Here is an 18862-nt window from a genome sequence, read left to right as displayed (position 1 = left end):
TTTTTACTGCTCTATCACAAAAGAAAAAGAAAACACACTTTTTTTTTGAGATCTGGACCTAAGTTACTTCCAAGGACTACAGAAAAAGAAACTAAGTGACCAATAATACCTGCTAATAGGCAATAAGCACAATCCCCCAGCAGGATGAATAATCTTTTTGATAAGGTAAATCCCTAGGACAAAGCAAAACAAGCAGCTGTGTACTTAAAAGAGTTGCATACTATTGATTAACCTTGAATGCAGGCACATTGTGACCCCTTACTTTGGAAAATGGGTGAGGATTAGTGTTCGTTTCTCTTGAGGAAGCTTGTCTTTTTCTTGCCTGGCCTGCTCCAGCAGTTGCCGTCTCATTACAGTGAAAACAGAGCGAAGCAATGTCCTACCAAAAACCTGAGTGGTTTCATAACGAGGTAGGCTGTCACAGAACTGAGGGACATTGCAATAACAAAGCCACCTGTAAAGGGGAAAAGAGTCAGATAATTATCACCATCTAAGGTATGAATTAATGCAATAAAACCACTACCTACATCATTTACAACACAGCTGAGAGCTATATGACTGTATAAATCAGTTGCACGTCAAGTCTGGACAGAGTTAAGCAGCATTTATATTGCTCAGTTTTTTAAAGAAATGTCAGCCAAGTACTTTCAAGTCTCTATATATTTTTTTTCTCTGCAGTCTAGTTTTCACAAAGTGCTCTTGTTTCAGACAATAATTATAGATCACAAAATTCGTGTTGATGTCAGGGATTCTCTCCACAGCTCATTTATCGAGCCTCCCATGTCTTCTGCCTGCAAATCTAAAGATCCCTAGCCTGGCCTATTTTCCCCTTTTTAAACTTCTATATTCCCCCACATGGACGCAAAAGGGGTGACATTTTTAACTAGCTCAATTCCCTGTTCAACTGGGCTCCCACTCTAGTCTCCCCCAGCTGGCTTCTTCCCATTACACCCTGACTTGATACTTTCATTTACCCATAACTCCCTCCACAACAAGTTTTGCATGAAGAAGTACATAAGAAAATACAGCATGTCACGTTACTCTTCTTGGAAAAGGGATCATGGTACTGAGGAGGTAAACCAGGAGTACACTGGCTGTAAAGGTTATGATATCTATTAATTTTATTAAACAAGACTTTGCAATCTGTGTGTAAGTGAACAGTCAACAGCATCTGTAGCTTTAGCAGAATCAGACCACAACCACTAGGAAAGCTCCAACAACAAAAAGAAAATGTTAAGAATTGGATGCAAACAGTCTGTGCTGGATCCTGAATGGGTTTTCTCATCTAGACCCAAACTACAGCCTCATCTCAAAATGCTCTCCCAAACTCTTGTATCTTAATCTTTGCAAACGCAGGAGTTCCAAAAGAGCTGTGAGACACAGCTGTTTGCAGACTTCTGCTCCCTGTTCTTGGTTGATAAGGCACACCTCTCGGAACATAACGATGCATGTGGAACTCCCAATATGGTTTCACTCAAATCACCAGGTTTTCAGATGGAGCTGGCGACTGCAGGAATTCACAAGGTGCACCCATGGCACAGAGCGGCTTCCTCATGGCACAGAGCGGCTTCCTCAGCACCCTCCAGCTCCGCAGAGTAAACAACAACCAGTTAGATCAGATGGAAAAAGGTAGCATTTGGGGCCAGAGGGAACCTTTGAGTTCCCTCTGCGGGGAGGAAGGTTTGAGGGACAAGTGACAAAATAATTAACAACAAAAGACACCAACCAGAGCCAAAGCGAGCTATTGATTCTTAATAAAAAGAACTCTGGCTGTCTGACATGTGTATTACAAATAAATGGAGGCCAAAGACCCATCAGACATGGTCATAGGAGTCCCCTGGAAGATCAGTAACTGTCCTTTACGCCAGGTTTTTGATGTGATAGGTCATCTGAGAGCATCCTGGTCAGACACAGATACAGCGCAGTCACTGCACCATCAGCCACAGCCTCAACTCATACTGGGCTTTGCTGTTCTCCTTCATGGAGCCAAGGTTTGTCAGAGGAAAGGCCACCAGGGAAGTGGGGAGAAGGCAGTGCTCACCCTCAGCGTGTCCCTGGCCATTGACAGAGACGTTAGGGAACTGCTGCTTGCCCTCACACACTCCACCTTAACTGTCACCTGCAGCAGCAGGACCCTTCACCGCTGTCACTGTGCCAGCTGAAAAGGGCACTGCACTACTGCTACGAGAAAAGGAAAACTGAGAGAGACACAGCTTTTCATCCTAGCTCTTCTTCCCCCAGTGACTAAGTTATTCCTTTGACTTCTGATAATGCATTAAAAGGTCATAACAGGAACTATCATTTTAAGGAATCTAATAATAGTTATTCACCATTTAGCAGTCTAGCACATACAAAATTATTTTAATCTTTCAAATCTTCTAGAATCATAGAATCATTTCAGTTGGAAAATACTTTTAAGATCATTGAGTCCAACCATTAACCTAACGCTGCCAAACCCACCACTAAACAATATCCCTAAGCACCTCATCTACATGTCTTAAATACTTCCTGGGATGGTGACTCCACCAGCTCCGTAGGCAGCGTGTTCCAAGGCTTAACAACCCTTTCTGTGAAGAAGCTTTTCCTAATGTCTAATCCAAACCTCCCCTAGTGCAACTGGAGCCCATTTCTTCTTGTCCTATCACTTGTTACTTAAGAGTAGCATCTTCCATGAATTGGTTTAAAACTGTGACACTTAATGATTAATATTATCTTCTTTCTGAAGATAACAAATTGTTTGAATATTTAGTACCTGAAATAAGGATCTTACATGAGGCTCACATCTTAAGAAGACTGAGAACAACTTTGCAAACACGGGATGTGCAAATGTGTTGTAAGATGCAGTTGTTCACACCTTCTGCTCCCTGTTCTTGGCTGATAAAGCACACTTGTGAAAACACAATGATGCGTGTGACACTGATATAGCCTCACTAAAACCTCAGGTTTTCATATAACCTCCATGACAGCAAAAATTCATAAGATGCATCTATGGCACACTAGTGTATTCATGAGGCACGCACATGTCACATTTCTAAGACTTGTAACAAGCAAAACAGTATTACCTGGTATAATTCACTTTATACCCTGCAATATCATCATTGGGCGATCTTAGTCTTCGCTGAGAAGGTGTCTCCAGGTGCCAGTAGTTAATGCGGTTCAGAAACATTTTAGCCAGTTCCACTATTGTTTGCCTTTCCTTTGAGGGCAAGTGGCTAAACTTGTACTGCACAAAATTATTCACACCCTTAAAACAGAAGCAAATTATGTTAATTATTTAGACATCATTTTTGTAGGAGTGTCTTCACATATTCCTCAATTTATGGTTTTTAACCCTGAACTTAGATTACATGGGAAAGAAAACAAATACTGGAGATCATGAACACCTTGCTCAGCTACTTGTGTAACTACCACAAGCTGGTTCCCCAGTACACAGCTGCAGGCACATCCAGATGTTTTTATTCTATCCACCTCTAGCAGCTGACTTAAAGAGAGAGAAGAAAAACTCTTTACTTTTTCTTGTTTCTCAGAGTAAAAAACATTGTCAGGGAACAGAGAAAGATCCAGTAGGCTTTATTCTAGACACTCACATCCACACAATTTTGCTGAAAACCACACCACAGGAAAATTAAGTATCACCTATAAACCCCTCCAACTAATTTTCAACAGCAGATAAGGGCTTGTGGAGTTCTAGGTAAGTTTGTGTCTACACATCACATAATTTCTTCAAGAACTGTCAGTATTTCGCAGTTATGTCCCTTTGTTGCACTTTGTATACTTGTCAAGGGCTTGGGCTGGGCCAGCCACTAAACAAATGACAGATGCTTTCTAATAATCCCAAGGGGAAGGGAAAATGGAAAAAGGCAGAGAGGCTTATGGATTAAAAAAGAAAATTAAAACAGCTTTAATGAAACAATAATAGTACTAATAAGAAATTAAGGAAAATAATAAAATATATGTAAAATCAATAGCAAACTCAACTCCTCCCCCCCGACAGCAAACCCCACTGATGCTGCAGAGCAGGCGGCACCGGGGAAGTCCCAGGCTCAGCAGCAGAGGGGAACCTGATACAGGAGCTAGATTCAGGAACTCAGGATCGGGATCAAAGGCAGAAGACTGGACAGAATTCTTCTCGGATGCCGACCACTGAAGAGGAGACCTTAACCCCCATGATCCCTCAGCTTTATACTGAGTGAGATGTATATGGAATGGAATACTCTGGCTGGTGACCTGTCCTGTCTGTTACTCACCAGAGGAGCAACCTTGTGATGCTTCTTACCTCCCCAGCACCCCCAGCATGGCACACAAGATCCAGTAGTGGCCTTGGTCACTATAATGCAAGTATCAAGAGCGTTTCTGCATACCAACCCCTGGTATTAACGATAGACATCAGGTATTACCACTTCTAGTAGCAGACACTGTCTGCAGAAACATGCTGCTACCTTCAGAAAGTGCAGCTTCTTAGAAGAGAAAGAGCTGAAAAGTAAAGCCACTGAACAGAATTGGTTCTCTTTAGCTCAAAACAGGATAATACTATCCACTTAAAAAAACCAACCTACTGAAGGTAGTTGAAACGTGTCTAGAAGTGTGGCAATACATATACATCATAAATCAATTCTGATAGTGCTGCTTAGCAAATAATTTTGTGTGATTGAGTTGCTGAATTGCTGATATTATCAGTCTATTTTTAGGGAAAACTATAAACAAACTGTAAGAAAAATTCCCCTTTCATCTCTACATTTTACTTTCTTAAGCATATTGAATAGTATGAAGAACGTGACAAAATGTTATATTGTACAGAAACTTTTTAATACTATATTTTAAGGACTAGAAGCAAATGGATATTACATACACTTATTCTCAAACTATTACATACACTATTCCTCAAACTAAGGAACTTCCCAGAAATTCAGCAATCAAGTGGTTTTATTTTCATAAATTATAAGTGAGAGTTGCAAGGAAATAATTGCTACATATAACAGTCTTCACATTTAAAATATCTTGTTTAACAATAGAGCATCCATTCATCCACTGATGGGAAAACACTGAGATCCTGTTTCAGTGAGGTATGCAAGCCTCCACACAGTCTCACTGGAGCTAGTGTCCACTTGGGTGCCAAAAATGCATTTTCAGGAGCTTGCTTAACCAAAATCTGAATTTGTCATATGTTCTTCATCCACTGAGAGTTACAAAAGCCTCAGCTATTCTTTGGTTTCAGCTTTGTTTTCTGATGTGTACCCTTTGAAAGAGAAGGCTATGATCTCACTAAATTGGACTGTTACATTTTCACTGATTTACAGGAGAGAAGTGTCATTTCAATATTCGATTTCAAAACTTCAACAGCATTTTTCATCACTTGAAACAAAGACAGATTAGAACTGCCACACATAAAAGTAGTATTTTATGTTCATTCTCTAAAACCACAAAAAAGTCAGTTTCATTATAAGATGAATGATGAGAGAAGTCAAATAATGTAAGTATTGTACCAATGCTAGAGAAGCAGCAGAAGTCTCCTACAGACCTCTGCTTTGTCCCAAGTAATACACGGAACCATCTGCTAAATGCTTAAACTACCGTGTTGTCAAAACCAGTGCCTACCTTTACAAAAAAAAAAACAAAAACCAAACTCAAAACCCAAAACAAACAAAACCCCCAAAAAACACCAAATCAAAAGGTCTCCACACCAACCAAACCCGTGTTTTGTCTGCTTACCTGTTCAATGCTAGGTTTCTCAAATGGAGGACTTTCCAAAGATCCTTCCACTACAGGTTTTCCCATCTGTAAAATGCACTTCCTCAAAAGCTGTTAAAAGAACCCACATTTTTTAAAATTAGCGTATTTGCATGCATAGGGTCAATGGAAGTCACAGGTGCACAGTGTACTGCAAGCAGTGTTGAAAATCTCCTGGCTATATACCCACTTGTTTAGTCATTTGAATTTATAAACTTTACTGTGAATTCACCTCCTTTGAAATGCATGTAAGAGGCTTCTCTGAGCAAACAGAGGCAGTTAAATTAGCTTTTAGGTCAAGTGACTTTTCCCTAGGTGTAAGTGAAGAGGCTTGCGCAATTTATACACGGGACTCGGGGTCAATTACTCAATCACCTGGATGACTTTTGAAGTAAGACAAAGTGCACTGCAAGAACCAGAATGTCCAGCCCATGGTTAGCCACTGAAGCATCACACTAAAGATAAAAGGTCTCACCAGACAAACCCAATACATGCATGAAGGGCAGCAAAATTGGCTTATATGAGAAATTGGTTTACGTGAGAAAGTGAAAAACCTGAGAGAGTGAAAACCCCAAGAAGATACCACACAAGTTCAGCTTACTTTGAATAGGTAGAAATAAACTTGCTTGGTGTCTGCATCTTCTTCTTTGTGGACACAAGTGAACAAATACTCCACATCCAGTACAATCCCCAGAAGCCTATTCATTTCTTCTTCAGATACATTCTCCAGGTGAGAAACATGAGCAGCTAAATGAAATAAAAATTCAAACCTGTAAAAAGCCTACCGAGAGAACCAACAGCACAAGCATCCCCCAAGATATCTCAAACTAAGCCATAATGGCAAAGGCACTGATCCTGTAATAAACAATTATAACAGAACATCTTATCAGAGATAACTGAAACAGGCATCACATCGGGGCAATTTGTGAGTGTAGTCCCATAGTGGTGATTCCCACAGCAGGGGAATGACAGCTGCTTGGAATCACAGTGTCTGTTAACACTTAAAGCAGATCACACAAGTCCTGTCCGGAGTAATATGCAGCAATATACAAATAACTACCTACATTTTTGCCCAAGAGCTATGCTTTTGAGACAGAGTTCCTTGACTAAATAAAACCATAATTCCAACAAATTAGGTAACCCAGGTGTCAATGTAAGGAGTACAAAAAAAGCACAAACTGTTCCATAAATAAACTTTTTGTTTTAAAGTGGACATTACTGGCCAAGTTTTACTTTCATACCAGGTAAGGCCAAACTATGCTTTGTGCACACTGTAGTAACAATGCTTTTGCAAATTGTACATGCTTATTTGTTCAGAAGTTCATAAAAAACCATATTTCAATATATCACAATTTCCAAGTCACTAACTCTCTTTTATCATCTCCAAAGGTACATATAGTTCCACATTTGTCATTACCAAAAGTCTGAGATTTGTACACATGAAGAGAGACATTCATTACAAGCTGGTTTGAACAATTGGCCTCAGGAAGAGAGAAGGTAATTTAGAACAAAAATTCGATTCCCAGACAGAAGGTATTTGCATTACAAAAAGCAATGATCTTCACTGACTCTAGGCCAATGTACATCGTATGCATATCCCTTTCCCTGAAAGGACAAGAAAATATTCTTTTAAAGAAAAGGAAAATTATTAAAAAGGTTGGACATACTAGTTTTTCTGTATTTTAATAGCTTTTATAAATAATTGCTTATTAGACAATTATTCTATTATCTTAGACATGTCAATGTGATTAGGACTGGCAAGAAATTTTCAACATAAATTTGACTCCTTAGTGGAGGAGGAAATGGGAAAAAATAACACTTGACTTGAAAGCAATCATATATATTGTCTATCCAGCAAAGATTGTTTGGTTTGGGAAGTTTGCTATGACAACTGCCAAAACGTTTAAGTTCAATAAATGTATGCAGCTTCAAGTAAAAAAGACACCGTACCTCAGAACATTAAAAAGATGACAACAATTGTTTCCATTTAAATGAATATTTATCATATAGTGTCTTAGGTTCTGAGCATATACTCAGAATTTTAAGAGGGATGGCCATCATGAGCTTTCTTTAAGAACAAATATTCAGCATTCAGCAGAATAAAATTATTTCATTTCTATCCCTGAGCCAGATAGGAAGTTTTAATATTCCCAGCTGTCTGTTCTGATCTTGTAATATAAATACCCTCCTAGATGAGCATTGCATTAGAAATTGATAACATACCAAAGAAATCTTGCACTCAATAACAAATGAATAAAATATCAGCATAAGAATCCATTTCCATGCAGTTTCCATAACAATACTGAAAGTTACCTTGACTGCTTAGGGGCTGTATTCAAATATTTTATTGAACTGGAGAACTATTAACCACACAGTGAATCTACAAGTAACATAAGTGTATGGTCAGCATGTATTTACTACCGCTTATCATTCACTTTAGAGTCACCAATCTTTGTACATCAGCCCAACAAACTCTTTCTTCAAATGTTCACAACTCGTTTCAAAATTCTTGTGGCCATTAATAAACCTTTCATTAAAACGAAATTTTCAGTATACTGACATCAAAAACTGCATTATTCTTGACTAGAATTACAGAGTTCCATTCATCTGCATTGCCCAGCTGCTACACTCTTCCTCAACTGCTGCTACGCTTGCAAAAGAAATAATAAAAATAAATAAACTTTAAAAAGTTACACGTATAGGTTGTTACAGCACACAGAAGCAGCAAGCAGAAAGAGCACGGCCAATGCAATTATACAAAGATCTGAAAAATATCAGGTTAATTATTTCAGCTGTGCAACTTCAATAAGCAGGTACCCAAGTGTACGAATTATAAGCAGCAAGGAAACAGATTAACAAGGAATGTGTCCACAGTCTATCCCAAAATCAGCGTGTACATAAAAAAACCAGTAATGTACACAGGACAGGCAAACGAAGAAACACCCAAATGTGCTACAGGAAGGTGCTCAGCAGCAACTGAAAACCGCTGCTGCAAAAAAAAAAAGAGATTGGGTGCGTATGTAGCATACTAACACATTAATGAACTAGTTTTAAAAGTGCCTCAAGACTGAAAACGTTTACTAACAGGAAAATGCACCCTGTAACATAGGAGAAACCAGTCATACATAAGAGAGGTAACACCTGGTCTTGAGGCTGGTGGAGACTGAATTCTCTTTGCACTTAACTCAGTCACCACCTCACAGTGTTATGGTAGTGACACAATACATTGCCCAAATATTCCTGAAAACCCAGTACTGAGCCAAGTTGTGGAGCTGAGCCACAAATCAAAGAATACAAGTTGTAGGTAAGTAAACAGGAATAAGCTCAGTAGGCTAATATATACCACCAAATGGATTTATGCACCACTACGTGGGTTTATGCACCAAAAACTGCACTGGCTTGAAGTTTGAACCATACCCTCAAAAAGAGATGCCTCAAGCAAGACTAATTTCTAGCATTACCTTTGGAAGAAAATAATTTTTAAAACAATGCAAAACCCCTGAACATCCTACATTTTATACCAGGTATGGCTTTAACCAGTATAGTACATCGTTATTTCAATGGCTCTCTAAGGAAGAAAAAATTAAGCACAGATGATAATCTGAAGCGTACACACTTTGTGGTGAGTTCGGTTATAAAGGCTTTTTTTGAACACAGTAATTTAGAGGAGATGAAGAGAAGAATTATCTTGGAACACATTGAGAATTGTCTTGGAAAACACCAAAATTCCAGGAATTATCTTGGAAAAAAATTCAGCTATTTTAGATGAAATATCATCCTCGTAAGCTGCAGTTAGAACAATAAGAAACTCTACTTTTTCTAAAAACAGTTATAAGTAAAAATACAGTTTGTTCCATAAGGTGCATTTCCCATACTGGTCTTCCAGTACCAGTTCTCCCTAGTTCTCTAGCTAACAAGCTATCTAAGATTTTTAACAGACCAAAAACACCCTCAACCTTTAGAAGAGCTGAGGTTTTCTATAAAATACCTAGCATCCACAAATTCTGCTGTAGAACCGGGAACTGACAGACATAAGAGCTTCTAAGATTTATGGCGGGGGGAGGAAATAAATAAATAAAACAAAACAAAAAAACAACTACAAAACAAAAAACCCACACCATTCTTTCTTCAAAGGCCAGGAATGAAAGGGATGGGTAACACAAGCTACCCTAACCAAAAGCAGCACAGAGAAGCTGCGTGATGAAAGGTTGAAACTAACTTGGCTACAGTGACCAAACTTTCTGTGCATTTGTTAATCTTCTCCTGCAGGCAGATCCAGAGATTTGGAATATCAGGAAAGGAAAAAGAACCTGACGAAAAGCCCAGAAATAGATCAAATGTAATGAAAACATAAAAAGAAAAGGGAGTAAAACAGAAATAAAACTCTGTTAAAATAACAAAGTATTCCAGACAAAGTACAATTTTTCAAAAGTACTTTTTCAAAAGTAAGAAAACCAAATGATCCATTGTAAAGGTTTTAGATTTCCTGTCCTAAGTTTTAGATATCAACAAAAATTAAATAGCAATTGCTTCTTTTCAATTAGTTCTGAATTCTACTTTAGGGAAGTTTCTATTCAGTATTTGCTAACGTATATGGAAAAAGTCATAAGCACAAATTCTTTAAAAAATAATATGGTGATTCAACACTGTTTTTCAGGCTATATGGATAACAAACCATTATTTATTATTAGTCAGAAAAAAAAACAAAAAAGAATATTTAACATTGGATTTTGAGCAGTTGCTTCCAAGATAAGAAGCAGTCTGCGCAACAACTTAGACAATGCTAAGATGTACAACCCCAGTATTATTGTCTGTAACTCAGAAAAGGCACAATTCTTTTTGCAGATAAGACTACTTGCTTCAGCAATGTTCAAGAATATCTTACATATAGTTTATAGTAAGAAAACATAATAAAGCCTACAGAAGAGGTCATTCCCGTTGTAGCTGACAGATAAAACAATGTGAAGTTAATGCACACGTTACACAAGTATTAAAATTCTTATGGGTAGCTGAACAGCACTTTTGCATTTTAACTTAGAACATCTGGGCTGCTAGAAGTTGTCAATTTCTTCAAGACTCATTTCAGGACACTTCTGAACTGTTTCACTATGAGTTATCAACATTTACATCCAGTCGTAACCCCCCATTTCATAGAACCACAGAACGTTTTGGGACCGAAGGGACCTGTAAAGGTCATCGAGTCCAACCTCTCCTGCAAGCCTCTGAGCTGCGGTCTCGATCTCAGTGACAACTTGGTTTTGGCCTTGCAAGAGCAGAGCTCACTGGCCGGGGAAAGGCGAAGCTTACCCAGCGCGTGGCTGCAGCTGCGGCAAGGCTCGGCCAAGCTCACCCCCGCCTGCTGCAGCTCTGCCCGTGGCGGCGTGGGAGGTGGGTTGGGGTTCTTCCAGCCATTGCATTTACAGGATTCCTCAGCCTGAAATCAAAGCAAAAGGGGGTATCGATCAACATCGTGAAGCGCAGGAGCTTGCTGAAACCGCGCTATTTCTAAAGCAATGAAAAGGAACGTTATTAATTACAAGCTGTTTTGATGTTTCAGGGGGCACTTCAGGCTGTTCTTTTTTTCTTGTTGTTGCTGCTTGGTTTGTCTTTGGTTTTTTATCTGTGACACAGCTAGACTTCTATCTTCTAGAAATAATCAGAAATGGAATAGTGTTCCAAACAGAGAAATCAACACAGTTCTGGTAAGCAAACCGTGCTCAGAAAAAGCCAACTCCTTTACAGAAAGCCCTCACTCTAGTGAAAGAAGTACCAAAACACCTATTGGTATATCAACATGTACGGATCCTGCCATCAAGACAGTTTCAATGATTTAAATACAAACAGGTTATCAAACATGGAACACATTTATCACTGCCTTATCAGCTGTACCAGCACCAAGGAATCATGCAACTAAAACCAAGCCCACGGCAACCCAAGCCGGGTTCACTAAACACTGAAATAAGCTAACACTGGACAACAGGAGAATGCTGTCCAAGGCAAGGCTTGGCTGCAAAAGTAACAGATGTAAAGGACTACGAGTTTACCAACGGCACCTGCTGCTTACTCTGTAAAGTCTGTTTATGTTCACCGGGTGTGAAACAGCACCAGCAGACTGCAGCGGAAAGGGGTGACCGCGTAGGGAGCGGTTGTGACTCTGGCAGTCATGTACTCAGTCATTCAAAGGTTCGAAGTACCTAGTCTCGTTATCCAAACAGCAGCTTTAAAGGAGAGGATTTTCTTTTGCATATCCAAATATATCTTATATCTTCATTATTTTGATGGTAAAGTACTTCTAACATCATTCATACCCTTATCTGAAGATCTAATTGGAAGGCAGGCCTGCTTTTCAACTGTTCAGAGCTATCTGTGCACTGGGCTGTAACAAGAAACTCATGAATTTGCACTGCCAAGACCTCAGTGAGCGAAGTATGCCAGCTGCTGCATAATATTTATTACTAAAACAACCTTAGTGGGAAAAATCACGACGACAATATATCCAGGGCTAATGTGTCATTTTTCAAAACCAATTCTGAATGTATTTAATGCAATCTATTTCAGGAACCTGTTTCATTTTCCTTTCCCATCTTAACTAAGGAAGAAGCATGCAGGAAAAGCGGACAGGATCACAGCCTTACAGCTCCTAAGACTGACAGCTTTACTTATCAATGGCAAATTGTTCTTCCAAACTAATTTCAATATTTAGCAACCCAAGCACCAAGAAAACTGCTGCCTGCAGTTTGCTGAGCACCACATGATGTTTTTACCATCTCTAAAGCTTAAGCATTTATCCGGCTGGGCTCCTGCCCTGGGTGCCACGGCCACTGTCTGCACCAGGGGCAATCTGGCAGGTACGACGGGGTGTGGGCAGCTTTTTCAGCAGCTGGAGGCACCAGCATGACTCACAAATCCACCTGCAAGTGCCCAGCAAAACCACTTTCACGTACTTCACTTGGAAAAGTGACAAGCTGAACCTCTTGGCTCTCTAAACTCCCTGCGTGGGTGCAGCCTGCCCGCCACGCCACGTCTTTATAACATGGCACCGGGGAGATTTCAGTATGAAATGGGGAGAAGATTAAAACAATTTCTTTTTTAAGGTCTCATAAAATGCAATCTGGGTGGATTTATGGTGAATTTGATGTTATTTTTGTAGCATGTTTTCTATGAGTGATGTGGTTGGCAGAGAAGTGAAGAGGGCTCGATTTGATTTTACAGCAGAAACTGTCTCTCATAGTTTCACATGCACTGAGCCAGTTTTAATTTTGTTTATTATCCAGACCTACAGGGCCTCTTAAAATTTAATGACTAGAAAAAGAAATCCGTGATTGAGTGACACCTGCAAACGAAGGACTGCCCTGGTGAGGGGACTCTGGACATCTGTGAGATCATATGAAACCCCATTTCTAGTTGGCATCTCGAACCAGACAAAACCAATGCCAAATAAGCTATCCCCATTTGCCTTGTGGGAGAGGCAACATGGAATTTTTTGCAGTTAAGGATGGAGAAACTGTCATAGAAAAAAACTGTCAGAAAATGTGGTTATTGCCAAAGAAAAATCAAGAGACAATCATAAAGAAATCTCAAACAAAAATTGATCAAATGTTGTTTGAGGGAAGTAAGATTTTATCATTCCCATGCAGCTGTCCGGACAAGTGTTCAACGCTGTAAATTACTGACATGATAACATGCTTATTATTGCCTTAAATCATGCCACAATGAAACATGTCCAGGAAGAAAAACCCTCAAATTATGCATAAGCTTTCCGAGAATTTTTCTCCAAGCTGAAGCACTATTTCACAGAAGCTCACCACACAATGTTTACTATCAAGCCTAAAAACTATAAACAGTGAGTAACTACACCAACTTTAGTGTCACACGATAATTAACAGCAAAGATGCAAACAAACAGATGCACGAATCGTGATAACAGCTCAGTTAAACTGCCAGAAATAAATATCAACCCACCCACAGAAGACTAAAAAGAGCATGTTCAACAGCAGATTTTTTCTGCCCTCAGTAGTATTTCCTTGCCAGATCTTTTTGAAGCAGCTGTTGATTTGTATTGTTCAAATTATTCCAGAGATCTTTCTCAAACAACTACTAGGGTGGGTTTTCACTAATCTCCCTATAAAACACCAGAATCAGCATAAGTGTTCTGTTAGCCAAGGGGAAACATATCCCAAAAAAGGCCCTCTTTAAAGCTAAGCTTTCATTGTAGATGTTGACAGTGCAACTATTTTGCAGTGAATACGCAACGCACATTCCTCAGTGGCTTAAAATGCTGAGTTGTTTTAAGTCTTCCACAGCATTTTGTTCATTGAATCCTTTCTTTGACTATCTTCAGCTTTTTCCTTTTTTCCTTTTTTTTTTTTGTAATGTCACTCATCTGCTTTTCATTAGAAAATAAAGTATGACTTCACCTCTGCAAAAACTTAATTTAAGATGAAAACAGATTTGAAGGGAGGAAGGAAAAGAAGCATTTGAACTAGTACATCCAGTCCTTGGAGCCTTGTTTTCTGGGACATCTGCAGAGCTTTGATAAAGCCACTGGAGAAAGTTGGTGACTTCTGCTTTACTGCAGCCTGCAAAGTAACAACTGTCATCTTTGCGTGCTGGGGATCACAAACACTGCACCTTCATTGGCGGTTTATAATAAAACTGGATGAGTGCAATACAATAAATGACAATAATTACACACTGTGTCCTGTACACCTCTCCTCTCTCCAAAAAAAAGTGCAGAAATCATGTACATTTTGCATCATACAATATAATTTCAATCACTTTTCTGCCCCTTCCATGTTAGGTGGAAGCATTACAATGTGGAAAATTAAACTGTCTGCATCTCTGGGCAGTTAAAACTGCAACTCTGGATAAACCAAAGTTACTCTTACCTTTAAAACACTGAATAAACAGGTAGTGGGTCAAAAATGGACAGTGAAAAAATACACCACATTTTAACACACACTGTTAGCATTTTTATTTTAAAAGGTAGCACTTGAAAGCTACAATGTTGCACATCTCAGCCACTTTTAAGTGGTTTTTAGGTATCTAAATAATAATGAATGAATGAAGAATGTTACAGAAACTTACGGACTAAACTCTTTTTCCGCTTTCTGGATAGTGAAATGAGCACAGGAATGTGCGAACTTTAAGCTCACTTAATTCGCTAACTGCAAAGTAAAAGATCCCAACAATTTTAAAAGTGAGTTTCAAAACAGCTGTTTTGTTGTGTGCTCTTTCCAACTCAAGAAATCATACAGGTTGCCCTGCTTGGTAACTGAGATGCAAAGCAGACTCCACAGATTATATATACACAACGCTACAGATATTTCTATTTCCAGCAAGTATAATAATTACTCTAGAAAAAATATCTTTCCTCCCAACACAAAAACCATGTAAAATACCCTGTAATTTTTTTCCTGCAAGCAATAACCTCATATTGACGCTTTTAACAAAGAACATCACACAAACCATAACAAATACATTGATGAATTTAAAATACATGTTTTTACTACTCACATGTCCAGTACCTAGCAACCAGACAGTTAGACACTGCTGGGAGAGCCACACATATTTATCTGGAAATGAGCTGACCCACTTGTCTCTAACAATGCAGAACAATCAGTTCAATGTTCAGCTCTACGGGCATGTTCTTCATTTATTGATCAATCCAAGTTTTCTATTCCCTCTATTTTCCATCTGCACTTACAGAATACATGCAGACTAGCACATAAAGCTTTTATAAATCATAGGGGCCCAATTCTCACTTTGTAAAGTTAATGGTAGATTTCCTACTTAAAGATAATTTAATTGGGCCTGTAAGACATTGTAAAACAGATTAATCCCACCATGAAAATGAGCATAAATGTCCTGTACCTCTCCCACACACTTTGCAGAAAACAACTTTATTAAATTTCCAACTGAGCTTTGAGGACCTATATAGAGCCCAGCAGTAACATGGCCAAGTCTTAATCTACCTTAGAAAAGTCAAGAAAAAAAATATTTCATTGCAGAAACAGTGGCACATATTTACCCTAAGAAGTCTTGTTTGTGTGTAGGAGCAAGAAAACTCCCAAAAGGTCACTCTAGGTTGAGAAGTGTGAAGAAGTGCCTCTGCTAAGGGTCAGCAGTGGGTCTGGGGCCAACAACCCAGATTTTACTTGAACTTCTGCCACTTGCTAGCCTTCCACAGGCCCTTGGCCCAGTCATCTCATCATCACCCTTCTCACCCTCCGTCCGTTTTATTAATCTAAAGAACAAAGTCTTTCTTCAAGGAGATATTACTCCCTACTACTTGTGTAAATGCTTTAGGCTACTAGGTTCTTACTATCTTTATAAGCATCCAGGCACTACTACAAGGTGTGTGTATATAAATATATACACATATATGAGAAATAATCAATCTTACAGAAAATTTACTGTACTAAAATAGTGCATATTTCAACTTGTTTATAAGAAAAATTCCCAGTGGGACTAGAGAGAGAGTTGTATTTTCACATACTGTAAACTGATGGGGGGGAGGAAATGAGGAGACTTCCTCCTATATCTTCATTAAATACATTTATGTGTGTACATCGCACAGTGCTGCTTTTATATAAAAGTGATGCAAGCTTGCATGTCTAATGCTCAGTTTCACACTGAACAAAAACAAAACAACGCATGCAGCCATTCATATGTGCACAGATACAGTGCTGTGCCAAATACAAAATCCTGCACAGCTTACTGTACTACCGTGCCCTTCCAAAAGTCATGAAAACTCTGCCAACTCTTAATATATATCTTACTGTTCAGAATGCGCTTTCCCATCTCCAGGCTTGAGCACTTGAGAAGGGTTTTTACACAAAAGAGCCTGTTCTCTCCCTCCCACCCAAACCTTTTCTCACAGGGCAAAAAGTCAAGCAGAGCAGCTCAACAGCTACAACTCTCCTGTCCCAATTCTTTATCAGGAAAAAGAAACAAACCCCATGTTTCTCTAGTCTGGGCAGCAGCTCCCTAAAATTTCCTCTCCTTCTGCTCAGAATATATGCACACTGAAGATGCCTTTGGCAGCAGTCCTTGTCTATGTTTCCCATGAGGGGATTGTTGAAGGAGGATTAGAAGGTCTCTCTTGGGGACTGAGCACCTGAACTCAGAGCAGAACCTTCTACTCTTTTCTGCTCAGCACTTCTGCTGTCAGCAGCGAGACTCACCCTCCACAGGGCCACCGACCTCTCCATCTTCCTGTGTTGCTGCTCCTGATCCCTAGTGAACACACACTCCCTGCCTCTGCTTCTGCCAGCATCTCTGAGGTTAAGTTCCTAATAAATCCTGTGTGCTGAATTTTGCAATGAATGTTACGTGGGAGAAAGCAATCAACACGAAGGCTGCCATTGTGTATTTTCTGCACTCCAACTTGTACAGCTCTGTGTAGATTTACACAAGACTCATGTATTGCAGCTACTTTAGCACAAATGTCCCCTTCAGAGATGGTGGGAGTATTTACTTTCTCTCACTCTTTCACACTGACACACAGAAATGTGTTGCAACTTCTCTTCCTCCTATTTCAAGGGGGAGAGAAGTTGCAACCCAAAGTAAGAAAAAGTTCAAAGTTATACTCTGTTCTGCTACAGTTTCTTGCAAACCACTTAAAGGGTAAGCAGGATCCTTTCGGAACTCCTGCCAGGTGCTTTGGGAGAAAAACAGCACATTCTGCCACCCTGCTCCATCCTTCCCCCTCTATCCCATGGGAGAAGCCACTTGATTAGTTTACAAGGAGCTTCCCGTCTGTCCACTTGCTGCTGTTTTGAGACCTCAAAGCAGGCCGCCTGCCACTGAAATCCTGAAGAGAAGTAAAGCAGCAAAAGTAGGTTTTGCATTTTAATCCAAACACAGAGCAGTGTTCAGTGCTGTGGCTCTGCCCAGATCCTGGTGGGAGAAAGAGGTCCTGGGGTTCCCCCAGCCACAGGTCCCACGCCACCCATCACTGGAGCTGAGGCACACACTCAGGACTTTTCACAGAAGAGGGCCAGCACGGATACCCCAGAGCAGAGCACCAGCAGCACGAGCTGTCACCACACTGTACCCCACCTAGAGAGCCCTGTGAGAGGGAAAGAAGGGCTGGCAGCAGGCCACAGCATGCCCTCCACCCCTCCCAAACGGCACTCGTCTCCCTTTAACACAGCACCTGCAGCAGCGCACGCGTGGGGCTGGAGAGGCCCCAAGAAAGCAAAGGGTTTGGGAGAAGACAAGGCTGCCTGCGCTTCCTCACAGCAGAGCTGCCTCTGCAGGGCAAAGCAGGCTTTTGCCCTCGCAAAGACCACCTGGAGGTACACCAGGGGAAGAAAAAAGAACGGACTGCAGAAGACAAAAGCAATTCACACACACACTCCTAACAGCCCCTCAACACCTCGCCCATCCCACAACCACTGTCATTTAACAGCAAGTCTTGGTAACATTAAAATATGGGCGTGCAAAGTGGCTTCAGCACTGCGAGAGCTTCAGACCATGCCCACAGCCTGCACTGAAGGCCCCAAATTTCAAGTACACCAGCTGCCCTCCTAGCTTACTGGCACTGATGTAACCTTTCAACATCCCATGTATGCAACGAGGATGAAGTGGAGGTGCATGCACATTTGGAAACAACTAAGAAACTGAAACGTGTGGCTTCCTTAATTTGCCCTTATGTGACAGCACTGCTTCATGCCCTCAGCACCGAGTTAGAGCTCTTCATGCCACCTGACTGGAGAGAGCCATGCTATGATGCTTCCTCGGCTAAGTTAGCATTTAGTTTGGTCTTTCGCTTAACATCTGCCGTTTCCAGGCTCCGAAGCGAGGGTACAGAGAAAATAAGATGTACATTTCTCACAAACACCACTGCAAGCACTACCGGAGGACTTGACAAGAGCACAGTCAATCTCTTAGAGCTATGAGGATGATTAATGGACTTGAACATCTCTCCTGTGAAGAGACTGAGAGAACTGGGGCTGTTTAGCCTTCAAAGGAGATGGCTGAGAGAGGACCTTACTAACGTATACAAATATCTGAGGGGTGTGTGTCAAGGGGAAGAAGGCAATCTCTTCTCAGTGGTGCCCAGTAACAGAACAAGAAATAATGGGGTTTAGGTTAGAATACAGGAAGTTCCACCTCAACACGAGGAGAAA

The 18862-nt window shown here is 40.3% G+C and overlaps 1 protein-coding gene across 1 annotated transcript in view; it reads right to left on the bottom strand.

Moving 5' to 3' along the window:
- Positions 1 to 11161, bottom strand: part of LOC104267732 (histone acetyltransferase KAT2B) — a gene marked incomplete at its 5' end in the record, with an annotated part of 35666 nt that extends 24505 nt beyond the window's left edge. The window contains 5 exons of the mRNA XM_009873010.1: positions 263 to 454; positions 3063 to 3244; positions 5710 to 5799; positions 6329 to 6474; positions 11035 to 11161. Coding sequence (XP_009871312.1) covers positions 263 to 454; positions 3063 to 3244; positions 5710 to 5799; positions 6329 to 6474; positions 11035 to 11161 — 737 coding nt within the window. The remainder of the gene's footprint in view (positions 1 to 262; positions 455 to 3062; positions 3245 to 5709; positions 5800 to 6328; positions 6475 to 11034) is intronic.
- Between the last annotated feature and the right edge of the window lie 7701 nt (positions 11162 to 18862).

The sequence above is a fragment of the Apaloderma vittatum genome, unplaced genomic scaffold (assembly GCF_000703405.1).
Source record: "Apaloderma vittatum isolate BGI_N311 unplaced genomic scaffold, ASM70340v1 scaffold3540, whole genome shotgun sequence".
Lineage (NCBI taxonomy): Eukaryota > Metazoa > Chordata > Aves > Trogoniformes > Trogonidae > Apaloderma > Apaloderma vittatum.
Note: the sequence above shows the minus strand (reverse complement) of the source record. Positions and strands in the feature narration are given on the sequence as shown.